The 12,286-nt window shown below is 50.2% G+C and overlaps 1 protein-coding gene across 2 annotated transcripts; it reads left to right on the forward strand.

Annotated features, from left to right (window-relative positions):
* The first annotated feature begins 479 nt into the window (after nt 1–479).
* On the forward strand, nt 480–12,225 carry SDHB (succinate dehydrogenase complex iron sulfur subunit B). Of its 2 annotated transcripts, none has more exons than XM_054085954.1 (9): nt 480–615; nt 1,353–1,480; nt 3,042–3,127; nt 5,088–5,224; nt 5,539–5,655; nt 7,804–7,905; nt 8,095–8,217; nt 10,619–11,409; nt 11,666–12,225. In XM_054085954.1, the coding sequence occupies exons 1-8, from the start codon at nt 526–528 to the stop codon at nt 10,694–10,696; spliced, it is 861 nt and encodes a 286-aa protein (XP_053941929.1). In that variant the 5' UTR covers nt 480–525; the 3' UTR covers nt 10,697–11,409; nt 11,666–12,225. The 2 variants fall into 2 exon arrangements, with proteins under 2 accessions (XP_053941929.1, XP_053941928.1); XM_054085953.1 differs by having other exon boundaries at nt 10,619–10,810.
* Nucleotides 12,226–12,286: the final 61 nt, after the last annotated feature.

A 12,286-nucleotide genomic window follows, 5' to 3' on the forward strand; every position in this document is an offset into this window, starting at 1 on the left:
CCAGCCCATGGATCCAACCCCAGACCCCTCTGCAGAGCCCTTTTTCCCTCCAGCCCATGGATCCAACCCCAGACCCCTCTGCAGAGCCTTCCCACCCTCCAGCAGATCCACACTCCCACCCAGCTTGGTGCCACCTGCAAACAGATTGAGGGTTTTCCAGCCCTTGGTGCCCACAGTTTTGGTGTTGGGGCAGGCAGGAGAGCCTGGGCACCTTCCCTGAAGAAGGAATTCGCTTCGGAACTATTGGGGGGGTGGCACGGGTCTCCCTTTCTCCTCAAAAAGGGAGATGAAGGCATCCTGCCCCCATCTTCCTTTGTGGTGCCACACTCAACATGGCGCCCGCCCTGCGGCAACCGCCACAATCAAGAAGGCTGCCGGTACAGCCTTTCCCTCATAGCACATCCAAGATGGCCGCAGCCAGGTCCTCGCCACACCTAAGATGACTGCCGGAGGAGCGCCAAAAGCCGCAGTCCGTGGCACTATTGCGGCTACTTCCGGGTTTGGGTTACTTCCGGTTCGACGGACATGGGGTCGGAACTGCGCAGAGCCAAGATGGCGGCGGCCGTGGTAGGAGTCTCCTTGAGGCGCGGCGTCCCCGCGCGGCTGCTGCGGCCGGTGAGGGGCCATGGAGCTCCGGGAGAGGGGGCGAGCGGCTGGAGAGGGCGTGAAGGGGGTGTGGGGTGAGGAGGGGGGGATCGGGGGGGCAGGAAGGGCGAGGGGGCGGGGAGCTGGGGGACGTACAGTGGGCTTGGGGATAGGGGGGCGTGCAGAGAGGGGTGGGAGGGAAGTGGGGGGGTAGCATGGGCTGTAGAGAGAGCTGTGAGGGAGGTGGGGCTCACGGTGGGGTGCAGAGAGCCGTTGGGAGGGAGCTGAGGAGGGTGCAGAGGAATCTGGGAGGGAGCTGGGAGTAGGAGGGGCTGCAGAGAAGGCTGGGAGGGAGCTTCCTGTACTGAAAGGAGCTCCAAGAAAGCTGGGGAGGGACTTTTTGAAGTACTCGTAGTGGCAGGACAGGGGGGAAAGCCTTTAAATTGGAAAGGCGAAGAATTAGATTAGACGTCAGGAAGAATTCTTCACTATGAGGGTGGGGAGGCCCTGGCCCAGGTTGCCCAGAGCAGTGGTGGCTGCCCCATCCCTGGAGGGGTTCAAGGCCAGGTTGGATGGGGCTTGGAGCCCCTGAGCCAGTGGGAGGGGTCCCTGCCGATGGCTGGGGGTAGGACTGGGTGGGCTTTGAGGTCGCTTCCAACTCCAACCATTCCATGATTCTGTAAGCTCACAGCCTCAAGTCACTTCTTCTCCCCATTAAGAGCCACCGGGCAGGGCCTAAGGGCTGTTTCGTTGTCATTTGAATGCAGATGTGTCGGGGAGCACAGACGGCAGCTGCAGCAGCGCCCCGAATCAAGAAGTTTGCTATCTACAGATGGGATCCTGACAAGCCTGGGGACAAGCCCCGCATGCAGACATATGAAGTGGATTTGAATAAGTGAGTACGTGCTGCCAGGGTGAGGCCTTGCTGCCAGGCAGGGCTGTGTATGCGCCACGTTATCTGACAAGCGATAACGGCAGATGACTGAGGAGCACCTGAGCTGGCAGCTGTAGGTGTCAGCAGTCTCCTTTAGCCTCAGGATCTGTTAAAATCATATTAGAGCAGCCAGGAAGGTGGTGAGTGCCTCAGCTGTGTGACAGAGCACAGTCCTCAGCACAGGCAAGACCAGTCTTATTTCCTGAGAAAGCAAATCTTGCTGCAGTCACTTGGGATTACTTCCCCTTCCTCACCCATCAGAAAGTTGGGCAGGGGCTGTGGATCAGAGAGTGCAGGGACAAGACAAGGGCGAATGGTTTTGAGCTGAAGGAGGGGAGATTGAGATGAGAGCTCAGGAAGAAATGTTTTGCTGTGAGGGTGGGGAGGCCCTGGCCCAGGTTGCCCAGAGCAGTGGTGGCTGCCCCATCCCTGGAGGGGTTCCAGGCCAGGTTGGATGGGGCTTGGAGCAACTGGATCCAGTGGGAGGTGTCCCTGCCCATGGCAGGGGATGGGACTGGGTGGGCTTTGACATCCCTTCAGACTCAAACTGTTCTGTGGTTGTATGACTCGGGACTGTATCTGAATGCCAGTGTCTCGGTAGCTGTCAGCTTAGAAAGTCACTTCATTTTGTGACTTCTGTGAGGTTTTACTTATGCCCTGGGGTTTTGTTGAAGACTTAAATGCATTTGTGGCTTTAAGCTTTATTTAGATGGTAGATTTGGACACATGCTCCAAAAGGAAACTATTTTATGTGTAGCTCATGGGTTCCAGACTTGGGAGATCAGGTGGGAGCTTTATTGACTTCCCATAGTTCTCCAAATACTCAGCTGCCTCTGCTTGGCATGTTCTGGTAGACTCAGAGTGACCCCCTGCCCGCTTTGGGGGTCACCGGTACAGCTTTTACCTCTCTGTGGTTTTTGGGAAGTGGCACAGCCTTCCCTGTGATGCAGAAACCACGTGGGTCTTGTTTTCCCTGAGCTCCAGCTGCTGCTGTGCCCTTGCCAGAGGAATTTACCTCGAGCCCTTTCTGAAAGCTTGGGTTATGAAGCCACGCAGTTAAGCATGTGACGGAGAGCCCAGATATTTTGTGACTCGCTCCATTTAATAATTTCTGGGTGTTGCTATGTCTGCCATAGATTACATAAATGGTTCTTTACTGTTTGTGTGTGCAGTGCTGCCTCCTGTGACTAACGAGGACAGACTTGTCAAAACCTGACCCAAAAGGAGAGAACCGGTGGCATGGCACTGATTTTCCACTTGTGCCGTCTGAACCCTCTCCAACAGAGCCACATTTGGGCATTGGCATGAAAGGGTCTCTCTTCCCCCCTGACCCTGGTTGTGCTGAGGTGAATGGGTCCCACTGCTGATGGAGATAGCTCTGTCTTGTTGCCCCAGATTGACAAAAGTGTGTATTCTTAATTATAGTTCATCAAAATCCTTCTGGATGCTGCTGAGTTGAGGTGTCAGAGCGCGGAGGCTCGGGGGGATTGTGCAGGTTCACCGAATTTATTTTCTGTTGTAGATGTGGGCCTATGGTGCTCGATGCTCTGATCAAGATCAAAAATGAGGTGGACTCCACTCTGACCTTCCGCAGATCATGTAGGGAAGGTAAGAAGGATTATCCAGCCTGAAGAGCCTCCTTGAAGGCTATTTGTTGCTGACGGTGTCTATAACCCGTAGAAAACTCCAGGGGAGGTGGCGCCACTCTCCTCTTCCAGCTGCTGCGTGTGAAGCACTGCAATGAATCAAGTAGGACAGTTAAAGCTCATGTTCACAAGATGTAATCACACAACACCGAGCCATGAGCAACGTGCTGAAACAGCCGCAGACGCTCCTGTTTCTGTCCTATCTTGTTCATCTTGCTGCCCTCCAGTGACGGGCTGTGCAGGGTAATCCAGCAAGGGAGATTACAACAGCCAAATTGAGGGGGCAGATGTGGGAAATGAGTTGTAGGGGCTGCTTTATCTCGTGCTGCTGTGGAAATAAGAAAGGGTGTAACTGGAAGAGTGCTTATGACTTCTAGGAATAGCTCCAGGAATCTTTTTTTGGCGCTTTGACTAAGCTGAGTGATTGATTGAGGAAAGGCCATCTGGTGGTTTTACACTGCAGGGCGAGCGGCTTGTTCTCACACAGGTACGAGTCTGCTGTTTAACTGCTAAAACTTCCCCATCCAGGTGACTTTCCCTCTTAAAAATCTTAATTCCTGGATAATTTGGGGTTGCTGAGCTTGAAATGGTAGTTGTGGAAATGCAAGAAGGGAGGATGCCTTTATGGCTTTGCAGGTATGAGAAAGGCGCGAGTGATGCCTGAAGGTATTTTGACTTGGATCTAAATGAAAAGCATGCTGTAACGCAGCCACTTCCCACAGAATCTGCATAGCAGGTAGAAGAATTCCATATGATGTGGTTTTTCTATGTCTTGATATTCAGATAGCCAACACTGTTCCCGAGCAGCTGAATTAATTGCCCTGGATTCTTTTCTTTGAGGACCTGGAGATGGGTTTTCAGGCTGGGCTGGTTCGATCTTGCCCCTTTTCTGTCATGCGGGGAAAAACCCAAGTACACGTTCCTGTTGCATACCCGTGCGCCTGTGTCTGTCCTGGTTCCCAGTTGACTGGAAAATACTTGTAACCATTCCTGGAGTGGGAGGAATAACCTTGTTCGAGCGCCAGCCTTTATCTGTGGCGAGGGGAAGAGTTGCCAGCACATCAGGCGCTGAGGCAGACTCGGCAGCGCGAGGAGCCGTGGCATTTCCCTGACTCGTATCAACTGATATGTGTCAAATCCTCTGAAATGAGATTTTTGCCCTTTCAACATTCATCTTCTCTCTAATGTGACGGTTTAGGCTTGGGTCTGAATCGGATACCCGAGCTCCTGACCTGAGCAGTATCTGTGACAGCTCTGCGGTGTTTTTTCTTGTAAACCTTGGCCTTTCCTGCGCTTCATCTGATCCTTCTATTACTGGGAGATCATTAGTGGTGTCATTTAATCCATTTGTTAAGCTATTTATACGCTGTTTGTTCTGGGGAGCGTCTGCTCTCTTACCTTTGGGAGATAATGAAGGCAGTTTATGGCAACTGTCAACCTGACTGCAGACGGCACAGAGGGCAGCTTCTGTCCTGGGGACTTTGTTTTGTGTTCCTGACCTTCAAGGGTGCCTTCGACGGTAGCTGTAGGGCTGACGGGGGACGCACCCTGCTCCCCGCAGTACAATCTCGCATCAGTATGTCCTCTTGCTTCAAACTTGTGAATGAAGCTGGATGGTTTCCCCACCCTCAGCAGCGTATGAAACTAATGAATGATGCGAAAGGGATGAAGCGTTCAAGCCACTTGTTTTCTGCTGTGGAAGAAAGTTAAACACTTGAGAATGAGGCTTTAATGAAAGTGACTCCCATGTTTGTTCTTTATTTAAGTAGCGACGTGTTTGGCCCAATGGCAACTTCTGGCGTTTTCCTTGTCACGTACAGAGTTTCTTGAAGACAGCCCGGGGGCGCATTTGGGGCCAAGATCTTCCTCAAGTAGGATAAGAGGGTAAATACCTGATGCTTTCTTCTTTTTCTCCCACTCAGGCATCTGCGGTTCATGTGCTATGAATATCGCAGGTGGAAACACGCTGGCCTGTATCAAAAAAATTGATCCCGATCTCAACAAAATCACCAAAATCTACCCTCTCCCCCACATGTATGTGGTGAAGGACCTTGTTCCGGTGAGTGTCTGCCTCCGTCAGCTTGGGACCAAGGCTGACACCGTTCCAGGCACTGTGGGGTTCAGATTGGGTTGGAAGGGACAGCGTTGGGAGGTGCCAACAAGGTTGGTTCTCAATTCACATATTACTCCTGCTGCTCTATTCTGCCTCGGATAGATCTGAGCTTTGCAGAAGTGACTAAATCTGGCCTTGTTTGGAGGAATGTGGTTAGGTGAGGTACAGAACGCCACCTTCTGTTGTGGTAGCAGAGGTTCAGTCTCTCATGCCTTCAATTCAGCTTATTATATGTGACCTCTTTGCCTTTTGACTCCTAGGACTTGAGTAACTTCTACGCACAGTACAAATCCATCGAGCCTTATCTGAAGAAGAAGGATGAGTCCAAACAGGGCAAGGAGCAATACCTGCAGTCGATAGAAGAACGTCAGAAACTGGTTATTGCTTTTGTCCTACCCTTCTAGATAAGACCGGGGTTAAACGTTAGCACACAGTAGCTTCCAGTTCCTTTAATGACAAAGCTGTCTGGTGCAAAACCCGCCGTGGGTGGAATCTGCTGGCTGAAATGCAGTGTGATGGCCTGCCTGCATTGCTAGGGGTAACGTTCGCTAATGAAATGCCGTCGCGGTTGCGATGGGGACTCTGATCTCATTTCCACTGTCTGCGCTGTGAAACCGTGTGTGTCTGTAAAAACACTGTGAAGGCTACAGGCTTGTAATATTCCAGGTGAGATAAGGCACGGCGCATTGTGCCGGCACGTAGGCTGTCAGGCTCAGCGCTGTCTGTCTTGTCTGGCTGCAGCGCGCTAAGGCAATGCTCTTGTGTTGCTTCTTGCTGCATTTTACAGCCCTAAAAACTAATGGCAAAAGCTAAACCCTTCTGGATGTGGAGACACAAGTGTGATGTGTTAGTGCACGTCTTTGTATGTCTGTCTTGAGTGCTGTGTTATTTTGAGGGGGGTTTCTGGGGCTGTAGTTTCTGCATAAAGCTGAAGAGTGCCCGAGGAACCATTTGAGGAGCTGGGATATAATAGCTTTTAAAGAGTTTATAGTGCAGGTAAGATCTTGTCTGGATTCCTTTGCCTGCCACAGTAGGTGTTGTTAACTGAGCTGTTTCTCTTCTGCCTCTGACCGGGTGGATCCATCACTAGCTTGTCAGCTCAAAGCTCGGCCCTTCAGTTCTCTGCAGTGATTGCTGCTGTGACGGAGCAGGCACGAGGTGGGCAGGCGGCCTAGATCTTGGCAAGTGGTGAGAGGTGGATGTGAACAGCAAAGAGGAAGGCTGCTTATAGGGAATTCAATGAAAACCTGTGAGCTGCGGCCCAGTTGTCTGCAGTGATCTTTGGAAGTTCTCCTTTATGCATGTTAGACGAGTTATCAACTGATGAATAGAGCAGTCGTGAGCCAGAAACGTTGGCAGCACTGTGCAACTGGTGCTGTGACGTCTGAACACCCGCAGGATTTTACAGTCTGACAGAATCCCTTCAAGGGCAACAGTTGCTTCTCATGCACCACTTTGGAATGATATCTGATCCAGGTGTAAGGACTAAAGGGACTTCCCCTTCATGTGGCTTTCATAAAGCTGCATCCTTGAAATCTTTCTCATTCACATAGAAATAAGCAAACTTAAAAGCAACTGCAGGGGCTGCCCGAATCTTTCACAATTAGTAACGCTGTGTTTTATCTCATTGCTGAAGTTTCTCTGATTTTGACAACAGCCTGTGTGAAGGAGAAACTTGGATATGGTGTTAGAAATAGGACAGATTTAGAGTGAGAAGGTAACTGACTTACCTAGTTTTGGCAGGTCTCTCCAGAAGACCAAAGCAGTAGACTTGTTACAAGCTCCCAAGAGTTCTGGCATCACATATCTTTCTAAACTAAATTTAATGAGACCTTTCTCCCAAAACAGCTTTCAGATACATAAATGAAGCCTGACCAGAGTCTTGTCTCTTAGCCTAGGGGTTGATCAAACTACCAGGAGACTCAGGAGATGCTTTGCTCCTCAGAGTCTGTCTTCTGCCCAGTGTCAATTCTTTGTAGATCTGTCTTTCTGATCTTCAGTGTCTGAAATAAAAGGGTCTTCATCTCTAGAAAAATGGTGAAATGTGTGAAGGATTACACAGTTCCTGCTCTGTAAGAGCTCGGGGTTCCCCACAAAGTGCGCACTAGACTGAGCTCTTCTCCCGTCGGCTGTTGGGCAGACTTTGCTCTTTCTTCTCTTCTGCGACATGGCCTTGAATTGTTAATTGATTACCTATGTGACGCTTTGGTCATCCGGTCATTGGGACAGCTGGAAGGAAGGAATGAGGGAAGACTGAGCAATGTTCACATTTTCTTCAGTTTGTGACAACGGGGGGGTAAAAAGCCCAAAGGTTTATTATATGGCTTGAGTTGGGAGGATTGCATGCTTCCTTCCAGCAGTGCTGCTTCAGCATAAAGTTTTCAGAGCCGCTCTGTTGCGGCCACTGGTTGGAGGGGAAGGTGATGAGGAAAGCATGTGCTTGTGTAAATCCCCTCTTTAAAAAAAGAAAAGCCTTCATCGTGGTTTTCTGAGTGGCTTGACTGTGGTCTCCCGTCCCCATGCAGGACGGACTCTACGAGTGCATCCTGTGCGCCTGCTGCAGCACCAGCTGTCCCAGTTACTGGTGGAATGGGGACAAGTACTTGGGCCCTGCAGTGCTGATGCAGGTAAGGACAGATCACGTTTGTCATGTGGAACTGCTGAGGGACTCCCCCTCCAACAGCACTGCAAGCATTTGTGAGCACAGGCGGGATACAGATCCTGGCCCAAAATTCCTGAGTTAGGTGTTGCTTTTAAAATCTCACACTGATTACAACACCTTAAAACATTTGGTGTCACACATCACTGACTTCCAGGCCTATCGCTGGATGATTGACTCCAGAGATGACTACACAGAGGAGCGCCTGGCACAGCTTCAAGACCCGTTCTCCCTCTACCGTTGTCACACTATCATGAACTGCACGAGGACTTGCCCTAAGGTACGTGTGTGTCCTTGTGTCCCTTCTGGGGTTACTGGCTTGTTTCCAAGCGCCCTGTTCGAAACCAGTAGGAAGATACTCACTTAGGCTTTTGTTTTCCTCAAGCTTGCTTCAGCTTGTCCAGTTTTTTTTGTGACGCAGTGAGTTACCAGCAGTCATGACTTTCCCAGTGACTGTCCAAGAGGATGTGACAAAGTTTGTGTCACGCTTCGCAGGAACATCTCTTCTGCATGAGCAACGCTGTAACTTTGAGAACCTGTTTAGAGGATTTAGGACTATAGGGGGTGAGGGACACTACCAGAGGCGGTGCGGGGATGTTTGTCCAGCCTAGTCCGATCAGCAGCGTGAGTGATACTCTTGTGCAGTGTGACCTTGAACTCCAACGGTAGCGCCTGTCCCTGATGAATTCGTGCCGCTTGTCTAATGGAGAAGATAACGAGTTTCAGCACCTTTGGAGGACGCGTTTTGTCTTGATGTCAGGGCATTTCCCAGATGAGCTGTTCTTTGGTATCTCTTTTAAGAGCAGAGCAAGCTTTCCAAAATCGGAGCTTGCCTTTTCTCATCTTGCACTGACCTTGTGTCTGCTGTTGGGCAGATAAGCAAGTTTTACTTCCCTGCCAGCTGTGCTGTTTTTCAGCCAGCCTTTGTTTGGTGGTGGAGTAATTCTTAGGTTGTGAAATAACACGAAGGCAAACGGTTGAGTGGATCACAGATGCAGAGAAAAGGAGATCCCGGAGATCTGGGTTGAGAGGTGTTGGTCAGGAGCACCGCATGCTGAGTTCTCTGTGTTTTTCTGAAGTGATTCACTGCCTACAGATAATTCCCCCTTTGTATAGGGAGCTCGTGATCCGGTGTAAGCTCTAGTTCAGCTAAAGGTGAAGGTTCAGCCTCGGGACTGGCACTGTGGAGGAATGTACACGGTGCAGGGAAATAGCACACTGAGACTTGGTGTCTCGAGGTGATCCAAGGGCTGGGCACCTCTGCAGTAGGGGCAGGCTGAGAGAGTTGGGGTTGTTCAGCCTGGAGAAGAGAAGGCTCCAAGGAGAACTTAGAGCAGCTTCCAGTGCTGAAAGGGGCTCCAGGAAACTGGGGAGGGACTTTTTACAGGACCAGTAGTGATAGAGTGAGTGGGGAATGGCTTTAAATTGAAAGGGGGAAGATTAAGATTAGACATTAGGAAGAAATTCCTCACAATAAGGGTGAGGAGGCCCTGGCCCAGGTTACCCAGAGCAGTGGTGGCTGCCCCATCCCTGGAGGTGTCCGAGGAATGTTGGATGGGGCTTGGAGCCCCTGATCCAGTGGGAGGTGTCCCTGCCCATGGCAGGGGGAGCAACTGGATGGGCTTTAAGAACCCTTCCAACCCAAACCATTCCATGATTCTATGATGATTCTAAGTTTGAGACGTTTATGGTTAATAATACATCGCCGCTCCCACTTCCATCCTGGCTGTTGTCTTGATCAGCCCTACACTGCATGGTGAGCTCTGCACCCGGCTGATTCCTGTTCGTTCTCTGTCCCAAAGCTGTCATTGCAACAATACAGCAGGGCAGTTGTGATTCCCCCTTCATTTTGAGATTGCTTGATTTGGTGGCAGTGCTGTGGGATTAAGGGCCTTTGCAACATGACGTGGGTCTATATGGTAGAAAACCCTTTGGAAAGCTCAGCTGGCTTTTGTGCGAGGAACATTTTCATCTCATGAGTTATCTCCTTGCTCACTCTCCTAGTGTTCTCCAATACACAGCTTTTTTAGTTCAGATAAGAAAAAAAAAAAAACCCACATCTCTTGTACTGTTACTATCAGGCTTTTACAAGACAGCTTCCTTCCTCCAGAAGTGATCTAGCACCTGTGGAAGCACTGAATTCAGTTCTGCTTGAGCTTCATTAAAAGGTCCTATCACTTAGCCACTCATTTTTCTCTGATCCTCACATTGCTGATTAAAACCAGTCCTCCAAAATCAAATGAGTGTTTTTCTTCCAGCAGTGTGAAGTGCTGCTAGCTCAGCCTCCAGGTGGAGGCGGTTTGATCCCAGCATCGCGTCCCTGCTCCAGGCTGGCTCGCTTTTCCCTTGTACACTGGGGCTGGAGTGCAGCAAACGTGGATTGGCACACCTTAACCAAGGGGCTCTGCTGCCGGAGCGCCTGGAGCAAGGCGTTCAGAGCTGTCTCAGTGCGTGTAACCTCCCAGCGTTTGAAGGGAAGCCCGATATGAGGCTGGATTCAATCTTTTAGGTGGAAGAGGTGCCGAGCACCTCCTCTGCCAGCTGTTTTTATGAGTAGCAACGTATTTGAGTTCACTTAAGTTCATTTAAGTCGCTTGAGTGATTTAAATCAAGGCGGGGAGGGGGAGGATGCTCCAACATCCTCATTTCCAGAGGAGCTAACTGAAACTTTTCCTTTTTAGGGTTTGAACCCTGGCAAAGCAATTGCTGAGATCAAGAAGATGATGGCAACCTATAAAGAGAAGGCAACCGCTGCATAATGCTGTTCCCTGACTGGAAGCGTTAAAACGCAAACGTGTGTCACCCAGAAGTAATTTATATACCTGATGTAGGAAGAGAAGGTTCCAGCAGGGACTCTGGTGGCATTTCCATAGGTTTGCATGTACAATAAATACTGTAAAGAATAAATAAGGGTTGTTACTTTGTTAACGGTATTGGAGCCTTGCCGCTGCCTTGCTTGTAAAGTCCCAGACCTCTCCAGTTTGCGGCTTTGAGCATCTGGGATGGCCTCAGAGGCTCTGCTGTGGGAGGAGGGTTGGGAAGTGTCCCCACAGCAGGGATGAATGGAGGTGGAGTTTCTATAATGGGTGTGTGGGGAGAGACCTGCGAGTAATGAGCCCTGTGGTGATCAGCAAGAAGAAAACAAGGGAAATGATTGGGAAAGGGGAATGTTGGAAAAATCTTGCTCTGAAATTCTCTGGGGCTCTGGTGAGGAGCAAAGGGAGGACCTGGAGCTCATGGGATGCAGGCGTGTGGCAAAACATCGGTGGTGGTGCCACTAGGAAAGAGGTGCTTACTGCTGCCCTCCTGGGATGCTGTATTTTTATTCCATTATTAAGTCCTACAGTGATGAGATTTATTCAAACAAGATCTTTCTCTGTGCTCCTGTACAAGTGCATTTTGGCTCCAGATTCCCCAAAGCTGTGCTGTTCGTGGTGGGCAGTTGCTGGAGACACTGTTTACAGTCACGCAGGTGAAGAGAAAAGAAGGGCTTTCACTTTTGCGGGGTTTTTTTGTCTAGATGGTGTAAAAAGTTCTAGAAATGTCATGGTGCTGCTTCCAGGACATGTGGGAGCCAGGACTGAGGTGGCATGAAAAGTTCTGTTTGGCTCTGGAAAGGCTGAGCCTCGAAATGACCCTGTTTTTTTCCATACAATTGCCTATGATGCAGTACCTCGTGCTGTCCCAAGAAGCCAAGCTGATGATGCTGTCTTAATTTTCATTTGCAGAAATGCTTATTTATTTCCCTGGAGCTGATGTCATCGTTCCCAAGAGCTGATGTGAGACAGACTTCCGTAGGTCAGAGATATTACAATTAAAATCCACCTGGCTGCTCTTCCCTGCCACAAAATCGCCTCTGTTTCCTGTGCCTCGAGTGAGCTGTGGCAAACACCAGTCCTGTATGGGGGTCTTGTGGTGGAGAAGACCCCACTGCTGACCCCCTAAACTGCAAGAGGGGAGATTGAGATGAGAACTTAGGCAGAAATGTTTTGCTGTGAGGGTGGGGAGGCCCTGGCCCAGGTTGCCCAGAGCAGTGGTGGCTGCCCCATCCCTGGAGGGGTTCCAGGCCAGGTTGGATGGGGCTTGGAGCCCCTGATCCAGTGGGAGGTGTCCCTGCCTATGGCAGGGGTGGGACTGGATGGGCTTTGAGGTCCCTTCCAACCCAAACCATTCTGTCAGTCCCACCTCCCTGGTATTTCCATATCTATTGCAATCCTTTGCTTTGAAATCTAATCTGCTTAAATCCAAGGGGTTCCTGTTAACAGCTTGAATAAAAAGAGCTTTGTGATCCCCCTTGTCCTCTCCCACTCTGCTTTCCTTTTTACTTATTGGCTTTTTTTTTGAATACA

Source organism: Cuculus canorus, chromosome 21 (assembly GCF_017976375.1).
Source record: "Cuculus canorus isolate bCucCan1 chromosome 21, bCucCan1.pri, whole genome shotgun sequence".
NCBI lineage: Eukaryota > Metazoa > Chordata > Aves > Cuculiformes > Cuculidae > Cuculus > Cuculus canorus.